Source organism: Pristiophorus japonicus, chromosome 6, assembly GCF_044704955.1.
Source record: "Pristiophorus japonicus isolate sPriJap1 chromosome 6, sPriJap1.hap1, whole genome shotgun sequence".
NCBI lineage: Eukaryota > Metazoa > Chordata > Chondrichthyes > Pristiophoridae > Pristiophorus > Pristiophorus japonicus.
Window position 1 is genome coordinate 32,831,103 of NC_091982.1, and position 21,598 is coordinate 32,852,700.

The following is a 21,598-nucleotide window of genomic DNA, read 5'->3' on the forward strand; positions in this document are numbered from 1 at the left end:
ATATATTTAATTATGATTATGTGCATCGCAGCCAAAGCCAGCAGTTATTGCCCATCCCTAGTTGCCCTGGAAACGGTGGTGCTGTGCCACCTTCTTCTTGAATCACTGCCGTCCCACATTGCTGTTAGGTAGGGAGCTCCAGGATTTTGACCCAGTGACAATAAAGTAACTCAGATACATGGCCAAGTTGAGAGGGCATGACTTGACGGGAAACTTGGAGCTGATGGTGTTCCCAGCCCTTGTTCTTCTAGGTGGTGGAGGTCATGGGTTTGCCAGGCGCTGCCAAAGCCACCTTTGCGGCGAATGGATTTTTAAGCTGGTGGACAGGGTGCCGATCAAGCGGCTGCTTTGTCCTGGATGGTGCTGAGCTGCGTCAATGCAGAAAAGTGGAGAGTATTACATCACACTCCTGACTTGTGCCTTGTAGGTAGGTAGAGGGGCTTTTAGGAGACAGAAGATGAGCCACTTGCTTCAGATTGCCCAGCCTCTGACCTGCTTGGTAGTGTCAACCTCAGAAATGCCCGGTTGTGACACTAAATTCTGCTACCTTGGTGAGCACAACGTTAAAGTCTTGTCCTTTTAAGAATATATTTTGCAGGATTAAAAAATGATGCGAGTCACAGCCTCAGTTCCTTATCAGCCATGATCTAATTGAATGGCAGAGCAGGCTCGAGGGACCGTATGGCCTCCTCCTGCTCCTATGTTCTTCCATGAGATCTCAATCAAAAGATAGATGCTTTGCCCATAGAGGGGGTAAAAATAATCCCGAAGCCATCTTAATAATGAAACCATCAGCCATGCCTGTGTTACCTCTTGACTTGACTATCCCAACGCACTCCTGGCTGGCCTCCCATTCTACGCTAGGTAAACTTGGTGATCCAAAATTCAACTGACCATGTCCTAACCCACACCAAGTCCAGTTCACCCATCACCCGTGCTCGCTGACCTATATTGGCTCCCGGTTAAGCAATGCCTCGATTTCAAAATTCTCATCCTGGTTTTCAATTCCCTCCATGGCCTCTAATCTGCCGCGCAACCCCAAACCCCCGCCCCGAAATATCTGTGCTCCTCAAATTCTGCCTTCTTAAGCATCCCTGATTATAATCGCACAACTACCAGTGGCTGTGCCTTCAGCTGCTAGGCCCCAAGCTCTGGAACTCCATCCTTAAACCCCTCTGCCTCTCTAGCCTTCTTTGATGCGTTCCTTAAAACCTACCACTTTGACCAAGTTTTTGGTCATCTGCCCTAATTTCTTATATGGCTCAGTATCAATTTTATGTCATACAACACCCTTGTGAAGCGCCTTGGGACATTTAACTACATTGAAGATAAATACTGTACAACAACTGGTTGTTGATACAAATCTACAACAAGCTGCTGACCAAACAGCATTATGGAGGCCAGGGAGCAGGGCACCACCTACTGCTCTGTGAAAGAGTGTGTCCTGTGGAGTCACTCAACAAAGAGGATGTGGGGAGAAAATAACTTAAAAATTGACCATAAAAGAAAAGTTAACTTGGGTGAATTCCTCATCATCTGATTGTACTCTTCTTCCACCCGGTATTTAATATTATTCAATCGAAGGAGAGACATCTTTCAAAGAGCTGGGATCAGATTGCTGTCTGTTTTCAAATTCTTGGACAGCAGGAATTTGAAATGTGTTTTTGTTTGAGGTTTCGGCTCAGTACCAGATTTTTCTGGTGTCTTTCAAAGCAGTCTCCAGGAAATACGACAGCACTGCAAACTTTGTGTGCGCCTCGTTCCTTTTGAGCACTTTCATTGTTGTGAAGAATTACAACATTTCCTCTTCAGTCAGCAACTGAAATCTTACGTTGTCAGACATCAAATAATGCAGGTGTTGCAAAGCTTTCTGGGTTGGCTTCTCAGTTGTTTGATATTGAGTCCTTGTTTACTGCTACTGATTTCACTGGGCCACACACCATACCCAGACCAACAGAGTAAGTGGATGTAGAATCTTTGGCCCCAAGTTTCCACACGTGGCAAAACAGGCACCCCTCCGAGCTGGGCGCCCGTTTTTCGCGCCGAAAACGGCGCCTGAAAAAAAACGCGCCATTCTCGAGCGCTTTGCAGCTCGATGTCTGCTTGGTGCGGTGCCCAGGGGGCGGAGCCTACCACTCGCGCCGATTTTGTAAGTAGGAGGGGGCGGGTACAATTTAAATGAGTTTTTTTCATGCCGGCAACCCTGCGCGTGCGCGTTGGAGCGCTCGCGCAGTGTGAAGAAAACATTGGCACTCGGCCATTTTTAAAAGTGCTGCAGAAAAAGTGAAAATTTGTTTATTGAACCCTTGCAAAGGCTTGTATTTTAATTTTCTTGATATTTGTGTGCGAGGGTGAGGGAATGCATTCTGTAATTAAAGATAGACTGTGATAAACGGGACACATGCACTTGTTTGAGACTATTCAAATTCTTTGCAGCTGTTCAATTTTTAAATTTTTTTTATAAAACCACATTGCCCTTCCATGATCAGCACTGAGGCTTCTTCCAGCTTTCTCCCCGCCGTCGGTCGGGCCCGTCGGGAACGGCTTCCTGCAGCAGCCTTCCCCTGCTTCCCCGCCCCTGCCGTCGGGAACAGCTGCCTCAAGCAATGAGACTTCCTGCAGCCTTCCCCTGCCTCCACCCTCCACCACCCCACCCCGCCGTCAGTCGGGCCCGTCGGGAACGGCTGCCTGAAGCAATGAGGCTTCCTGCAGCCTTCCCCTGCCTCTCTCTTCTCTCTTTTCCCCCCCCACCCACCCCCCCACCGTCGGGAAACCGCTGCCTGAAAGGCCTGCCTGAAGCACTTTCACACAGGTAGGAAGATGGTTTATTTAATCTTTTCTTTGCTTATAAATGTTTATTCAGGTTGGATTTATTTGGAGAATATTTGTATAAGTATAACTAAGTATTCATTGTAGAATGTAATGACTTCCCTTCCCTTCCCCCCCCCCCCCCCACCCCCCCACCTCGTTCCCGACGCCTAATTTGTAACCTGCACCTGATTTTTTAATGTGTCGACAAGGTTTTTTCAAGCCTACAAAAATCTTCACTTGCTCCATTCTAAGTTAGTTAGATTGGAAACTTTCAAATCAGGTGTCAGTGGCCGGACACGCCCCCTTTTGAAAAAAAAATTCTGTTCAAAAGTGAAAATGTTCTCCCTGACTAGAACTGCAGAAAACTTAAATGTGGAGAATTCCGATTTCTAAGATACTCCATTCTCCACCAGTTGCTCCTAAAAATCAGGAGCAAATCATGTGGAAACTTGGGGCCATAGAATGGTACTATTCAGCCCATTGTGCCTGTGCCGGCTCTTTGAAAGAGCGATCCAATTAGGCCCATTCCCCTGCCCCTGCCATTTTTTCTCCTTCAAGTATTTATCCAATATTGAATCTGCTTCCACCACAGATTTAGGCAATGCATTCCAGATCATAGCAACTTGCTGCACAAAAGAAATTCTCAACTTGCCTCTGGTTCTTGTAACAATTATCTTAAATCTGTGTCCTGTGGTCACCAACCCTTCTGCCACTGGAAAGAGTTTTTCCTCATTTACTCTGCCAAAACACTTCAAGAATCTGAACACCTCTATTAAATCTCCCTTAACCACCTCTGCTCGAAGGAGAACATCCCCAACTTCTCTAGTCTTTCCACAAAACTGAAGTCCTGCATCCCTGGTACCATTCTAGTAAACCACCTCTGCACCCTCTCTTAGGCCTCATCATTCCTAAATTGTGGTGCACAGAATTGGACACAATATTCCAGCAGGCTAGTGATTTATAAAGGTTTAGCATAACTTCCTTGCTTTTGTACTCTATGTACTCATTTACAAAGCCACGGATCCCTTATGCTGTTTCAACAGTCTTCCCAACTTGCCCTGCCACCTGGCAGATCCAATTTAATCGAGAAGTGTGTGAAGTGATTCATTTTTGTAGGAAGAATGAAGAGACACAATATAAAGTAAATGGCACAATTTTAAAGGAGGTGCACGTACAGCCCCAGGTTTCTCTGTTCCTGCAACCCCTTTAAAATTGTACCGTTTACTTTATATTGCCTCTCTTCATTCTTCCTACAAAAATTGCATCTGCCTCGTGTCTTCCCATTTCACCAGTCTGTCTATGTCCTCCTGAAGTCGGTTACTATCCTCATCGCTATTTACATTTCCAAGTTTTGTGTCAGCTTTGAAATTATACCCTGCATACCCAAGTCCAGGTCATTAATATTTATCAACCAAGTTTGCTGATGATAAAGATGGGTGGGAAATCAAGTTTCGAGGAGGATACTTCGGCCCCAATTTTGCCCAAGCAGAAATAAAGGCGTACACTGACCTGTACACACATTTCGTTGTGGACCGTTTGCGCTGGAAAAAAAATCCTAAGTTCCCGGCAAACAATTATCCTGTCGTGCCAGCGCTACCGCAGTCGGTATCCGGGGGGGGAGGGGTGCTTAGAGCGTGCGCCTAAATCGCATAGCGCATGCACTCAAAAAAAAATGAAAAAGCAAAAAAAACAAATCGAGTCGGCTGCATGGAGGATTGGGGCCAATGAACAGCAATCAAGATCTGTAATTCTGGCCAACCTTCCTCTTCACTAAACCAATGATAATCCTCTACACTCACCCCATCTGTGCTAAGCACAGGTAATGAATTATATGTCTGAATCCTCTCAGAAAATATACTGTCTGGTATGGGACTGAGCCACACCAGGGGAGCACGCACAAATTTAAAAATCATCTTTAGGAATTAGGCAACAATTATTTTACCTCTGTGATTTGGTGCAGACCGAGGGAATGAAGGTCTCTTCTCACATCCAGTCCCCAGTGTCATATGAAAATCATTTTCAACACACTCCAGCGACTTCCTACTGCTTTGGCCACACACAAGTGTAACAAATTCGCACTCAATTGACAAAGCAGGTGTAATGCAAACTGATCTGAGAAGTGCAGCAGTTCATACTGGTGCCCTGGTATTTCCATTTGAAAACAAGATCTACAGTGCTGGACAGATTAAAGGTGGGTTTACTTTTCAACTGACATGCTACCTCTCATCAAGAAATACTCTTCATGCTGATACTTGTGACCAAAATAGAAAGCCATTCAATTCTGCATAATGACATCCATCATCTTAATAAACACATCAACTAAATAAGCCACAATCCCAAACATTTGTTCCACCTCAGCGTGTTGAACCAACGAAGTCTTATTTGCTAAGTTAGTAGACGCTCAGCTTCAGCTTAGAATATTTTCTAGTACAGTGCAGCACACAATTCCTTTATAATCCTACCATCCATGGAGAGAAGGTCACACATATATTGGAGTCCAATGAGCTACGAGAAACTACTGCCATCAGCAGCAGCCTTGGTTTCAGCAACAGCACTATATAAAGGATCTGCTGCAAATTCCTCCACTGACAAATAAACTGCAGCAGTCATAACACACAAGAAAACATGGAATGAGAAAAGGGTCATTTAATCCATCAAGCTAGTTCTTTCCATATTTGATCTACCAAGGCTCTGAAAAGTCTCTATTAAATGCTGGAAATACTCAGGTCAGGCAGCATCTGTGGAGAGTGAAACAGAGTCAACGTTTCAAGTCAATGACCTTTCAACTGAAAAGTCTCTCCCTGCTCCCAAAAGGTAAATCCAACAAAATTCAAGAATGTTTCTCCAGCCTTATACATTTCAAATACAAGCTGCCACAGGTTGCCATTCTACTTGTTACAGTCAGGGCCAAAGGTTCATTTTAGAGCATAGGCTAGAAAAAGTAAAATTGCATCGGTACTTTTTAAACAATTGTGCACATCAGGTAATTTTGTGTTGTCCCAGTGCTGTAAAATTCATTGTGCAATGTAAACATTACATATCCCAGATCACCAAGATGTGATGCATGCAGATATATTGGAGCATTGGAGAGAGGAAAGTGGCAATTAGTGGAATCTCTGGTGGCACCACGAGCTGGCGCTCCTGTTGTTGGTCAGGTACCCAAAATATCTCCATACATGCAGAACCACTTCCATTTGGAGCAATGTTGTGTAACACAGACTGGTGAAATGAGGTTAAGTGAGGGGGAAAAAGATAAAATGCAACTTTATTAAAACCATTAAGAAAGCCAGTCCACCCGGTTGAGATATTTTGTTTTATTTTCCAGTTCTGCCTTTTCAGATCTCCATTCTGGTCAAGGGGGTACTCAGCTGACCAATGACTGGAACACCAGCGCGTGATGCCGCCAGAGATTTCACTAATTGGCACTTTCCTCTCTTGGATGTTCATCAGCATCCAAACCAGAAAAATGCAGTTTCAACTGAGTATATATTTGAATGGTGCGAGGGAAGAGAGAGAAAAAGAGAGAGAGAGAGAGAGAGAGAGAGAGAGAGAGAGAAATAGAGAGAGAAAAAAAGGGAGAAGCAATGACACTGTACTGAAAGCATCCCTCCCCTAACTCTCTGGACAAAAGACATTGTCAATTAAAATAGTAAAACTCACTTGTAGCAAAAACATTTGGAAGCCTGTTTTGACTTTGTTTTTTCTTGGTAGTTGGCGAAAGAGAAAATAGACGGAGAAAAAGAATAGTGTATGGCCGGATACAAACTGCAATCCTGCATGAAGTTTACCTGTAATCAAGAATTTGACTACGAGGTGTGCCTAGTGTGGATCTGACGCCATTTGCATTTTTCTCATAGGAACATAACAGTGGGTACGGTGTGAGCTCCCTTCAAGCTGCTGCCTTTTGGCATGATTGATGCTACAGATCCATCCACTGCAATCATTAATAATGAACAACTAGTTGTACAGTACCAGGAAACGGAGGAGAATCAGGTCAAGTTGAAGAATGCAACCGCAGCTCGAGTGTACCAATCCATTTTTCGTTCTCGACCAGAGACAGTCGCCACTGTTACTAAATAATCATAGCCTCACTTTCTGGATCCATTTGGTTAAAATGACTGACACGGCTCATAACAGCAGCAGGGAAGTGTCTACTGCTAGTCGCACAGTAGAATGACATCGAACACATTAAGATTAACTCCTGAGCACATCATGGATCAAGCCCTCAAGGTCTCAACCATTTCCTATTTTTTTGTTTCCTCTTCCATCTTTATTTTCTCAGTGCTGTGTCAGTCATTTAGCACATTCATACTAAAAAGCACCAACTATTATGCCAATATGGTTCACACTTTAAGGTTCACTGAAATTCTAACAACAATTCTCACTGGCTTTCCAGGAAATACATCAATGTAGGAGAGCTAGGATTTGCAATTTGCTCCCCAATGCCAAAAACAGCAGTGCTTTTAATCAGCTTGTAGGAATTACACAACAGGAATTACACTCTGCATGGAAGGGGCTTCTACAATGACAATCATAGAAATTTACAGCACAGGAGGCCATTCGGCCCATCGTATCCATGCCAGCTGACAAAGAGCTATCCAACCAAATCCCACTTTCCAGCTCTTGGTCTTGCAGGTTACGGCACTTAAAGTGCACATCCAAGTACTTTTTAAATGCGATCAGGGTTTCTGCCTCTACCACCCTTTCAGGCAGTGAGTTCCAGACCCCCACCACCCTCTGGGTGAAGAAATTTCCCCTCAAATCCCCTTTTAAGGGCCCAAGTTTCCGATGCTGCAGAAAACGGCGCACTTCTGTGGTTTACATAACCTGTCTGGGAAAAAGAGTGCGCCAAAATCTTACCAGGGAATTCTCCGGTTGTCCTGGAGCGTGGCGTGGCACAGCGGAGCCTCCCTGGCAGGGAGCAAGCCGATCGCAGCCAGCAGGGGGGGGGGCTAGGGATCATTGTTCTTCTCAGTGCCGACAGCATTGCGCAGGCGCGTTGGAGCATGCACGCATGCGCAATGGCTCAGCAGGGCGTTATTCCCCCAATCTGTCTTTGAATGGTGAGGGTACCGGGGAGGTGATTGGGGGTGGAGCCCCCGGGGGAGGGAGATGGAGCAGGGAGGGAGATGGAGGAGGGAGGTGATCGGTGGGGGAGAAGCATGGGAAAGGATGAAGAAGCATGGAAAGGGATGGAGGAGCATGGGTTGGGGGGCACTGGGGAGGTGATCGGTAGTGGAAAAGCATGGGAAGGGATGGAGGAGCATGGGTTTGGGGGCCCTAACCTTCTACCAATTATTTTAAATCTATGCACCCTGGTTGTTGACCCCTCTGCAAAGGGAAATAGGTCCTTCCTATTCACTATCTAGGCCCCACGTAATTTTATACACATCAAAAAGGTCTCCCCTCAGCCTCCTCTGTTCCAAAGCAAACAACCACAACCTATCCAATCTTTCCTCACGGCTAAAATTCTCCAGTCCAGGCAACATCCTCGTAAATCTCCTCTCTACCTCTCTAGTGCAATCACATCTTTCCTGTAATGTGGTGACGAGAACTGCATGCAGTACTCTTACTGTGGCCTAACTCGTGCTTTCTACAGTTCAAGCATAACCTCTCTGCTGTTGTATTCTATGCCTCAGTTAATAAAGGCAAGTATCCCGTAACCACCTTATCTACCTTCAGGGATCTGTGGACATGCACTCGAAGGTCCCTTTGTTCCTCTGAACTTCAGTGTCCTACCATTTATTGTGTATTTTTTTGCCTTGTTAGCCCTCCCCAAATGCATTACCTCACACTTATCAGGATTGAATTCCATTTGCCACTGTTCTGCCCACCTGACCAATCCATTGATATCTTCCTGCAGTCGACAGCTTTCTTTTTCATTATCAACCACACAGCCAATTTTAGGACCATCTGCAAACTTCTTAATCATACCCCTTCCATTCAAGTCCAAATCATTGATATATACCACGAAAAGCAATAGACCACATACTGAGGGTGAGGAACTTAATGTAATTAATATAAGTAGAGAAAAAGTACGAGAAACTAATGGGACTAAAAGCAGACAAATCCCCTGGACCCGACCCTGCACCCTAGGGTTCTAAAAGACGTGGCTGCAGAGCTAGTGGATGCATTGGTTTTGATCTTTCAAAATTCCCTAGATTCTAGAACAATCCCAGCAGATTGGAAGATAGCAAATGTAACACTGCTATTTAAGAAAGGAAGGAGAAAGAAAACAGGGAACTACAGGCCAGTAAGCCTGACATCAGTCGTTGGGAGAATGCTGGAATCCATTTTTAAGGAAGTGGTATCAGGGCACTTAGATAATCATAACATGATAAGGCAGAGTCAACATGGTTTTATGAAAGGGAAACAGTGTTTGACAAACTTATTAGAAACATAGAAAATAGGTGCAGGAGTAGGCCATTCGGCCCTTCGAGCCTGCACCACCATTCAATATGATCATGGCTGATCATTCACCTCAGTACCCCTTTCCTGCTTTCTCTCCATACCCCTTGATCCCTTTAGCCATAAGGGCCATATCTAACTCCCTCTTGAATATATCCAACGAACTGGCATCAACAACTCTCTGCGGTAGAGAATTCCACAGGTCAACAACTCAGTGAAGAAGTTTCTCCTCATCTCAGTCCTAAATGGCTTACCCCTTATCCTTAGACTGTGTCCCCTGGTTCTGGGCTTCCCCAACATCGGGAACATTCTTCCTGCATCTAACCCGTCCAGTCCAGTCAGAATTTTATATGTTTCTATGAGATCCCCTCTCATCCTTCTAAACTCCAGTGAATACAGGCCCAGTCGATCCAGTCTCTCCTCATACATCAGCCCTGCCATCCTGAGAATCAGTCTGGTGAACCTTCGCTGCACTCCCTCAATAGCAAGAACGTCCTTCCTCAGATTAGGAGACCAAATCTGAAACCAATATTCCAGGTGAGGCTTCACCAAGGCCCTGTACAACTGCAGTAAGACCTCCCTGCTCCTATACTCAAATCCCCTAGCTATGAAGGCCAACATGCCATTTGCCTTCTTCACCACCTGCTGTACCTGCATGCCAACTTTCAATGACTGATGTACCATGACACCCAGGTCTCGTTGCACCTCCCCTTTTCCTAATCTGCCAATATTCTGCCTTTGTGTTTTTGCCACCAAAGTGGATAATCTCACATTTATCCACATTATACTGCATCTGCCATGCATTTGCCCACTCACCTAACCTGTCCAAGTTACCCTGCAGTCTCTTAGCATCCTCCTCACAGCTCACACTGCCACCCAGCTTACGGTCATCTGCAAACTTGGAGATTTTAGAGGATGTAACTAGCAGGGTAGATAAAGGGGGACCCAGTGGATGTAGTATATTTGGATTTTCAAAAGGCATTCGATAAGGTGCCGCATACAAGGTTATTACACAAGATAAGGGCTTTTAAGATTGGAGGTAATGTATTAGCATGGATAGAGATTGGTTAATGGACAAAAAAAAACAGTAGGGATAAATGGTCTTTTTCAGGTTGGCAGGCTGTAACTAGTGGGGTGCCGCAAGGATCAGTGCTGGGGCCTCAATATTAATGACTGACCGAGATGAAGGGACTAAGTGTAATGTATCCAAGTTTGCGGACACTACAAAGCTAGGTGGGACAGTAAGCTGTGGGAACACAAAGTATCTGCAAAAGGAGATAGATAGACTAAGTGAGTGGGCAGTAAGGTGGCAGATGGAGTATAATGTACGAAACGTGAGGTTATTTACTTTGGTAGGAAGAATAGAAAAACAGACTTTTTTTTTTAAAATGGTGAGAAACTTTTAAATGTTGGTGTTGAGAGATTTGGGTGTCCTTGTGCAATCTAGCATGCAGGTACAGCAAGCAATAAGGAAGGCAAGTAGTATGTTGTGCTTTATTGCAAGGGGGTTGGAGTTTAAGAGTAAGGAAATCTTGCTGCAATTGTACAGGGTCTTGGTGAGACCACACCTGGAGTACTGTGCAGTTTTGGTGGTCTTATCTAATGAAGGATATGCTTGCCTTGGAGGCGGTACAGAGATTAACTAGATTGATTCTTGGGATGAGAGGGCTTTCTTATGATGAGAGATTGTATAGCATGGGTCCATACTCTCTGGAGTTTAGAAGAATGAGAAGTGATCTCATTGACACATACAAGATTCTGAAGGGAATTGACCGGGTCGATGCTGAGATTGTTTCCCCTGGCTGGAGTGTCTAGAACTAGGAGACACAGTCTCAGGATAAGGGATAGGCCATTTAAGACAGAGATGAGAAGGAATTTATTCACTCAGGAGGGTTGTGAATCTTTGGAATTCTCTACCCAGAGGGCTGTGGATGCTGAGTCTCTGAATATATTCAAGGCTGAGATAGATAGATTTTTGGTATCTAAGGGAAATCAAGGGATATGGAGATCGGGCAGGAAAGTGGAGTTGAGGTCGATGATCAACCATGACCTTATTGAATGGCGCAGCAGGCTCAAGGGGCCATAGGGCTTACTCCTACTACTATTTCTTATTTTCTTATGAGACCTGCAGAGCCCCACTGGAAACAGCCTTCCAGTCATAAAAACACCCATCAACCATTACCCTTTCCTTCCTATCTCCAAGACAATTTTTGATCCAACTTGCCACTTTGTGCTGGATCTCATGGGCTTTTACTTTCATGTCCTGCCATGTGGGACCTTACCAAAAGCCTTGCTAAAACCAATATAGACTACATCAAACGCACTACCCTCATCAGCCCTCCTTGTTACCTCCTCAAAAAATTCAATCAAGTTAGTCAGACAGAACCTTCCCGTTACAAATCCATGCTGACTGTCCTTGATTAATCTGTGACTTTCTAAATGAAGATTTACCTTGTCCCTCAGAATTTTTCCACTACCGAGGCTAGGGTGACTGGCCTGTAGTTACTCGGTCTATCCTTTTTTAAACAAAGGTACAACGTTAGCAGTCCTCCAAACCTCCGGCACCACACCATTAGCCAGAGAGGACTGGAAAATGATGGTCAGAGCCTGTGCTTTTTCCTCACTTGCTTTGCTTAACAACCTGGGATACATTCATCCAGGCCTGGGATTTATCCACTTTCAAAGATGCTAAACCCCTTCGTACTTCCTCTCTCACTATGTTTATTTCATCGAATATTTCACACTCATCCTCCATGATTGCAATGTCTGCATTGTCCCTCCTTTTGTGAGAACAGATGCAAAGTATTAATTTAGAACCATAACCATGTATTCCGCCTCCACACACATTATCTTTATGGTCCCTAATAGGCCCTATTCTTTCTTCAGTTATCCTCTTGTTCTTAATGTATTTATAACAAAATCTTTGGGTTTTCCTTGATTTTACTTGCCAATATTTTTTCATACCCTCTCTTTGCTTTCCTAAATTTCCTTTTTAATTTCACCCTGCACTTTTTATACTCTTCAAGGTATTGAGCCCTCGGTATCGGTCATAAGCTTCCCTTTTTTTTTTCTTTATCTTACCTTGAATGCCATTTGACATCCAGGGGTCCCTAGATTTGTTAGTCCCACCCTTTTTCTTTAAGGGAACTTACTCGCTCTGAACACTATCTCCTCCTTGAATGCCTCCCACTGCTCTGACACGGATTTATCTTCCAGTCCACTTTCGCTAAATCACACATCAGCTTAGTAAAATTAGCTTTTCCCCAATTGAGAACTTTTATTCCTGGTCTATCTTTGTTCTTCTCCATAACTACCCTAAATCTAACTGAATTAGTCACTATCACCAAAATGCTCTCCCACTGATACCCCTTCCACCTGCCCAGCTTCATTCCCTAAATCTAAGTCCAAAGCCACCCCCTCTCTTGTTAGGCTTGCTATGTACTAGCTAAAAAAATTCTCCTGAATGCATATTGAGAATTCTGTTCCCTCTATACCTTTCATATTAATTCTATCCCAGTTTATATTAGTTGAAATCCCCTATTACTACCTTATTGTTTTTGCACTTCTCAGAAATTTGCCTATGTATTTGCTCTTCAATCTCCCCATGACTGTTTTGAGGGTCTATAGTACACTCCCAGCAGTGTGATTGCCCTTTTTTTGTTCTTCAGTTCAACCCATATGGCCTCGATTGATGATCCTTCTAACATATCATTCCTCCTCACAGCGGTCATTGTACCTTAATCAATATTATGACCTCCCCCCTCATTTTATCCCCCTCTATCCTGTCTGAAAACCCTGTCACCAGGGATGTTGAGCTGCCATTCCTGCCCTTCTTTCAGCCATGTCTCAGTAATATCCATAATATCATACTCCCACATGTCTATCTGTGCCCTCAGCTCATCTGCCTCATTCCCGAGACTCCTTGCATTGAAGTATACACCATTTAGTACTGCCAAACTCCCTTGTTTATTTTCTAGCCTTCCAAACTCGCTTACTAATTTTATGCCTTCCCTTTCCAGCTTTTATTCTCTCCCTTCTGAATCTACTCTTGGGTTCCTATCACCCTGCCAAGCTAGTTTAAACACAATCAAGGACATAAATCTGTTGATGCGCATTAGATGGATGAGGGTGGAACAGAGCTATTCAACCATTCAGAGCTTTGTTTTATTAAATGTAAAAGCAAGCAAGCAAGCAGTTCCTCCCATAGCCATCATTTTTCAATGGTAGCATTCAACATAGTACTAAACAACTTTCCCTGTAAGCTGCGCTTTGTTCTGCACGGCCAGTTTCTTTTACTGCGCGGTCCCTTGAAATGTCCGCAAATGCGCAATGTTTACAATGGAGAAGCCAGTGCATGGCCTGCGCTAGACCTTTCTCATTACTGCCAATTGCGCACACTTAGCCACACTGGCTAGAAAATCCAAGGTTTGAGTCAGGTTAATCTAATTTCAACTGAATGGCAGCAGAGGCACTACAATTGTCTTCAGAACCCTGAACTTGGGAATGAAGAGTGAACTAGGTTTTCCAATCCTCATTTCAATTCAGACACCCCAGCTTAGAGCGACAAAAGCAGAGTTGTGTTCATCGTCCTGCAGGGTAAAACAGGTCACCCAATGCTCATTACTTAGGCTCATGCACGAACAATGGCCAACCGGACAAAGTAGTAAAGAGTTGTTACCACCAATGGAACTATATCAGGGGATGAGACTGCACCTTCAACGAAGAGAGGGAGAAAGGGAAAAAAATGATGGGTGAGGGGGATGTGATAATGCAGAGGAAATAAAATGAAGCATTTAAAAAAAGCCTCCTAGTCCTTATCTTGGGTATTAGAGGTCATGCAATTTTAAACTAGACCCTCACTATTATGATCACCAGATTCCATGCCACACAACTACTCTTGAAAGAAATCAAATCCATTTCAGCACATAGTGACATGTGTCACCCAGTATTAACACTTAGTTTTAAATGGATACAGCCCCTTCAAACAAAAAAGTGGACATAACAGATCTTGTTCTTGGGAATGAAGGAGGTCAAGTGCAGTGCGTTGCAGTGGGCGAACATCTGGGCAACAGTGATCATAATATAATTAGGTTTAAAGTAGTTTATGGAAAGAGACAAAGAAAAATCAAGTGAAAATACCCACCTCGAAGGGAGCCAATTTCAGTGATTCGAGAAGGGATCTAGCACAGGTGGGCAGGAAACAAAGATTGGCCATTAAAGCAGTAAATAAGCAATAGCAGGCCTTCAAGGCAAAGATAGTTTGGGTACAAAGCAAGCATATTCCTATAAGGTGGAAAGATGGGGCATCCAAAGCTAGAGCTCCCTGGATGACAAAAGGAAATATAGAGGTTAAACTAAAACAGAAAAGGAGGTTTATGACAAATGTTAGGTACAGAATACAGTTGAAAACCTGGCTAATAGAGAGAAAATCCAAGGGGGAATTTGAGAGAGGATACAAGAAGGGCAGAGAGAGATTCAGAAAAGATTAGCAGGCAACATAAAAGGGAGCCCAAAAATCTTATGAACATAAAAAGTAAAACGATAGTTAAAGGAATGGTAGGGCCGATTAGGGAGAAAAAAGGAAATTTTCTTGTGAAGGCAGAGCATGACTGACTGTTCACAAGACATAAGAAATAGGAGCAGGAGTAAGCCATTTAATTGAATGATAACCCATTGGGATGTTTTACTACATTAAAGGTGCTATATAAATAAAAGTTTTTATTATTCGACTTCTCGAGCCTGCTCCACCATTTAATAAGATCATGGCTGATCTGATCTTGGGCTCAATTTTCCTTCCCCCTGCCGGCTCCCCATAACCCTTCACTCCCTTATCGTCCAAAAATCTATCTATCGCTGCCATAAATATATTCAATGACACAGCTCTCTGGGGCAGAGAATTCCACAGGTTTACAACCCTCAGGAGAAGAAATTCCTCCTCATCTCAGTTCTAAATGGGCGACCCCTTATTCTGAAACTATGCCCCCTAGTTCTAGATTCCCCCACGAGTGGAAACATCCTCTCTACATCTACCCTGTCGAGTCCCCTCAGTATCTTACGTTTCAATAAGATCACCTCTCATTCTTCTAAACTCCCATGAGTAGAGGCCCAACCTGCTCAACCTTTCTTCATCTCAGGAATCAACCTGGAGAACCTTCTCTGAACTGCCTCTGTGCAAGTATAACCCTCCTTAAATAAGGAGACTAAAACTGTGTGCTGTTCTCGAGGTGTGGTCTCACAATTACCCTGTACAGTTGTAGCAGGACTTCCCTGCTTTTATACTCCATGCCCCTTGCAACAAAGGCCATTATATTTGCCTTCCTGATTACTTGCTATATCTGCATACAAACTTTGTGTGTTTCATGCACAAGGACCCCCAGGTCCCTCTGCATTTTGTAATCTCTATCCATTTAAATAATAATTTGCTTTTTTATTTTTCCTGACAAAGTGGATAACCTCACACTTTCCCGCATTATACTCCATTTGCCAAATGTTTGCCAACTCGCTTAGCCTGCCTATATGCCTTTGCAGATTATTTGTGTCCTCCTCACAACTTGCTTTCTCACACATCTTTGTATCATCAGCAAATTTGGCTACATTATACTCGGTCCCTTCAGCCAAGTCATTAATTTGGATTGTAAATAGTTGAGGCCCCAGCACAGATCCCTGTGGCACCCCACTAGTTACCGTTTGCCAACTGGAAAAAGACCCATTTATCCTGACTCTGTTTTGTGTTAGTTAGCCAATCCTCTGTCCATGTTAATATATTACCCCCAACCCCATGAGCTCTTAACTTGTGCAGTACCCTTTTATGTTGCGCCTTATTGAATGCCTCCTGGAAATCCAAATACACCACATCCACTGGTTCCCCTTTATCTACCCTGCTCGTTAAATCCTCAAAGAACTCCATAAAATTTGTCAAACGTGATTCCCCTTTCATAAAACCATGCTGACTCTGCTTGACTGCATTATGATTTTCCAAATGTCCTGCTACCGCTTAATAATGGACTCCAACATTTTCCCAATGACAGATGTTCGGCTAATTGTCTTTATGTGGCTTTTTTATACCTTAACAGTACTATATGAATACATCCACATCAATTAGGAGATGGGCTGCTTCTCCGATACAACCACAGTTATTCAGCAGAAAATGTGTATTGCCAATGCTGACCTATTTTGTATATTTAAAAAGAAATGGGTCAAGGCATTAATTTTCACAAAACATTTGCATTCCTGGGTGTCATGGTACATCAGTCATTGAAGGTTGGCATGCAGGTACAGCAGGCGGTTAAGAAAGCAAATGGCACGTTGGCCTTCATAGCGAGGGGATTTGAGTACAGGGGCAGGGAGGTGTTACTACAGTTGTACAGGGCCTTGGTGAGGCCACACCTGGAGTATTGTGTACAGTTTTGGTCTCCTAACTTGAGGAAGGACATTCTTGCTATTGAGGGAGTGCAGCGAAGGTTCACCAGACTGATTCCCGGGATGGCGGGACTGACATATCAAGAAAGACTGGGTCAACTGGGCTTTCATTCTTCTGAACTCCAGTGAATACGAGGGAAATCTCATAGAAACGTTTAAAATTCTGACGGGTTTAGACAGGTTAGATGCAGGAAGAATGTTCCCAATGTTGTGGAAGTCCAGAACCAGGGGTCACAGTCTAAGAATAAGGGGTAAGCCATTTAGGACCGAGATGAGGAGACACTTCTTCACCCAGAGAGTGGTGAACCTGTGGAATTCTCTACCACAGGAAGTTGTTGAGACCAATTCACTAAATATATTCAGAAAGGAGTTAGATATAGTCCTTACTATTCGGGGGATCAAGGGATATGGCGAGAAAGCAGGAATGGGGTACTGAAGTTGCATGTTCAGCCATGAACTCATTGAATGGCGGTGCAGGCTCGAAGGGCCGAATGGCCTACTCCTGCACCTATTTTCTATGTTTTCTATGTTTCTAATTTGTCTACAGTCTCCTGTTTTCTGTCTGCCTCCTTTTTTTCCCAATAGGGGTGTTACATTTACAGTTTTCCAATCAATTGGGACCTCTCCAGACTCCAGAAATTTTGGTAAATTGCAACCAATGCATCCACTATCTCTGCAGCCACTTCTTTTAAGACCCTAGGATGCAGGCCATCAGATCCAGCGGACTTATCCACCTTTAGTTCCATTATTTTACCAAGTACTTGTTCTTTAATGATAGTGATGACATTAAGTTCCCCCCTCCCGATAGCCCCTTGATTATCTATTATTGGGATGTTTTTAAGTGTCTGCTACCATAAAGACCGATACAAAATATCTGTTCAAAGTCTCTGCTATTTCCTGGTTCCTCATTATTAATTCACCAGTCTACTGCACTACCTTCATCAACCCTCTCTCTTACTTAATCAAAGATTTCCAGGTACTGAATGAGTACTTTGCTGCAGTCTTCACAAAAGAGGAATGTTAATGTTGCAGTAGAGGAGGATGACAGGGGGAGGGGGGCGAAGAGACCATTCGGCTCAGTAACTCCTCAAACCATTTCCTCATGAAGACATCAACACTCTAGTCAAATAAAACAGTAGACTTTTTTTTTTAAAAAGAAAAAAAGTGAAAAAAGTATACTTCTTAATAAACTTCCGACATAAATATACTTCTTAATAAACTTCTGCGCGTCTGAAGCAGAATTTATCAAGTTTATAGCAATCTAATATTTCCATATTCATAGGTGGGAGGCAGATTAGAAGTGAGGCAGAACTTTTCGTGATAAGGCCAACATTATTTTTTATATCGTAAAAGTTGTAAATGTAATAAAACAAATCACTTAAAAAAAAAAATAAACAAGATGCTTAACTACCAAAATCAAAAAAAGGGCAAGATAACAATCGCTTAATTGGCATTCAAGGCTAGCCATGACCCTGCTGACAGAACAGCCAATTGGACATTTTGGTAAGATTTATCAGGAAGAATATCCCTCAGGACCCAAGCCCAGAAACTGAGACAAACTGCGGCCCCCTCACCAGTAAAGGACAAACAAACCTGTACTTGTATAGCACCTTTCATAACCCCAAGATGTCCCAAAGCATGCAGAAGATTGTACTACATGCAAAGCAGCAGCAAATGATCCACAAGTTTATTGAAATACCACACCCCGCCACCAGCAAACACTCCCAAGATTAAAAAACTCTGCTCTCAACCCAGCCTACCCAACCCAACCCTGAAGGCAGCAGCCGAATCTGGCAACCCCTTGGCCATTGAGTCAAAATTAGCACACGGACATAAGATCCCTCTCCCCCCACTAACTGATTAAACCCCCATTGAAGGGGGGAGAAAATCACCCAACAGAACACCCTCTTTCCCTGACCTCCCCAGACAAATGTTGACCACAATCTCCTTTGCCACTCCTTTCTTAAGCTTCTTCCAGCCCAAAAGAATGTATCTCGGAAAAGATCCTTAAGAGGTCTGCAAGATACTTACTTAGCCAGAGAGACAGTAAGGCCAGAACAAATATTTCAGATATTCAAAGGCAGCAGAAAAAGAGAACACAGGATCAAACTTGCAAACAGAAAAGTTAGAACGAACATCAGCTAAGCTTTATATAAACATTGAGGGTGAGCAACAGTACAGGTCTCCAGGAAAGGCAGTTCAAGCCAGGATATTTGACTGATTTAATAATCAGATGCTCTTCTGGAAAGAAAGTAGAATCGGTATGCTGGGCTGCCAAAGGGTCGCCTTCATCCAAACTTATATTGAGAGATTGGCAGACAGCTTCCGTGCAGAACATTCTCAGATTGATATAGAATAGAATACATCACAGGATTTCATAGAACACCTATACAGGGCAGTGGTTCATCTCCATCTGGAGTACTGCATGCAGTTCTGCTCTCCATATTACAGGGAGCACATCATGGCAATGGAAAAGGTGTAGCAAAGCACCATCAATCTCATACCTGGCATCAGACAATTTGGCTACAGGAAGATAAGAAGAACTGGAGAGTTTTATTTAAATTGAAGACTTAAAAGGGCCCTTACTACTGTATTAGATAGACAAGTTGAACCCTGAAGAACTGCTTACCACAGACCCGAGAGCTCCATGAGGACACGGAATAAAGCTGAGAGAGGTGAATGGATCGATCAGATATAACTACTTGAAACTGAGGGTAAATGTCTTGATTTGACTGCCTAACGTGGTGTTTGAAGCTGATAACATTGGTAATTTTGGAAGGACAGAAATCTGGTAGAAAAATTGAGGATAAAGGTAGAGAACTACTTTTTGAACCCAGGCCAGCCAGGTGAATCAAAATGCTTTTTTCCTGTTTCCATGAACTGCTATATTCACCAGAATAATTTAATGTTTTGTGTTCTTCAATTTATAACTGCACAAGTTAAGCTTTTATTAAGATTTGGGGGCGGGGGGGGGGGGGGGGGGGAAACCAAATCTTTATACTAATTAGTATGTTTACCCACTGATCCATCACAGGAAGCTGTGAATACCAATTTAGAAAATGAAAGGTGCTCACCTTCAATAGTTGCTGTTGAAGTCCCCGCACTGGAAGTTCTTTTTGGCAGAGTCTCATAAGTGTCACTTTCTTTTCTCTCCAGCTCATTATCTTGTGCACCACCTTCTTCTTGGATCATTTCTGTGGCCTCAGGATCCTCCACAGTCTTTATATCACGCATCTCTTCCGCTTCTTCCTCATGTGGCAATGGTGAGCTGCCACCTTTGTCAGTGGGTAGCTGTTGATTGTTATCAGCCTTCACATCAACCTCTTGCACACTGGACTCCATTTCCTCATTGCCTACTCGGGCTGCAACATTCACAGGCCTGTCAGTTTGCAGTGTTGATTCTGTGACTTCTGTTTTTTCCATCGTATCCCCACACTCAGGTTGGTTATCAGGAGAACCCCAGGCAAGGTCATTCTCAGGAGCCCCTTTTATATCAACTGCTTCTTTGTTGGATGTAGGCTCAATCGATTGTAACATGTAGTCCATAGTGCTCCCCTCTTCATCTGCTCTGCAAGGATCATTCAGTCTGTATGCTGAAGGACCAGTGTGTCCTTCCCCTGAAGGGGAGTCATTATAAAATGCCTCCAATTCTCTTCTTTCACCATTTCCTTCACTGAAATTTTTTGGTTTAATCCACACCTCATTGCCTCCATCAGTATTCAGCTTTACTGTGACTTGCTCATTAATGGGGGGTGTCTTAAGACAACCCGCTTCTTCAATAGTGGAATTCTGTCCCCTTTCCGAACAGGGCTCTGATGCATCAAGTGAAATATCCATATTCACAGAAGTAGACAGATCACTGCTGTTATTTGGGGCATTTTCGTTGGGGAGACAGTTTGTAGATTCTGCAACATTGCTAGCATCCATGTTTAGACAGAGCACAAACTGTGGGAAAATGCAAAAAGAAACAGCTGGTTAACAGCAAGCTCTTCGTAAAAACAAAACAAAATTGCAAAATAGGTGGCTATATAGTCATCATATCACAGCAAACAGTGATGACAAATCTGCTGCAGCCAGTGCGCTGAATAACAATGTTTTACCAATTATGTCAAAACAGGTGAAGAGCTGAATTAATTTATCCCATTTCCTTTGAAAACAGTAGTTTATGCTGGGGAGATGGCATGGCACTGCTCTACAACCTGTCTCAATACCTCACCATGTGGTGAGTAGACTGTTCAACTGTATAAGGCATCACTGCCAAACGAGACACTATCCTCATCCAACACTCATACACGTGCACTTTCGAGCGAGTCTGTACCTCTTAACAGCAGAAACTTTGGGCTTAGTCCAAGGCCATTGATGCCAATTTTATCATCCAAACTGAAATCAATTAACTCAGATTACTCGGGACAGTCCAAGGATCGAGACCAGACCTTCCAATCCCTGCATCTCAGTACTATCCCAAGTGGTGTATTTACTAATTGAGCAAATAGGAAAGCCCCACTCACAACTACAAATCATTTCCGAATAAACTTACAGCAGGGATGGATCAACTGCTATTTCTTCACCAGCAACCTCTCACATCAACAACTTAAGGTGCATTTTCCACCAGTCAGCGCACAATGAACCAAAACTGAAATTGCCTTTCATCTCCCACCCTCAAGTAAAGGTACAACTATTGTAAATTTAAGACTTCACTCATTATTTTTGTGCTCAGTCAAGAAATGTCAGTGGTGAGGGTTTGTTCATTTATCTATTTTTGGTATCGAGGCTCACCATTGAGATTTCCAGCCATAAAACATTTGGGGTAAATGCAATGGCATGATAACTGTTGTGAACAGCTTTCTTGCTCTTTTCGCTTCGTTGCTTTTAACGTCGAATTACACACACACACACTCAGTTGTAGTAAAGGCAGGATCAGGTCTTTTATTTAAACATTCATACTAAACAAACCAAGTAT

At 43.4% G+C, this 21,598-nt stretch overlaps 1 protein-coding gene across 11 annotated transcripts in view; it reads right to left on the reverse strand.

The window, feature by feature from the left end:
- Positions 1-21,598, reverse strand: part of LOC139265606 (zinc finger MYM-type protein 3-like) — a 133,990-nt gene that overhangs the window by 77,690 nt on the left and 34,702 nt on the right. For all 11 annotated transcript variants that reach the window (XM_070882736.1, XM_070882738.1, XM_070882732.1 and 8 more), the window contains one exon: positions 19,713-20,583. In XM_070882736.1, coding sequence (XP_070738837.1) covers positions 19,713-20,565 — 853 coding nt within the window. In that variant the 5' untranslated portion in view covers positions 20,566-20,583. The remainder of the gene's footprint in view (positions 1-19,712; positions 20,584-21,598) is intronic.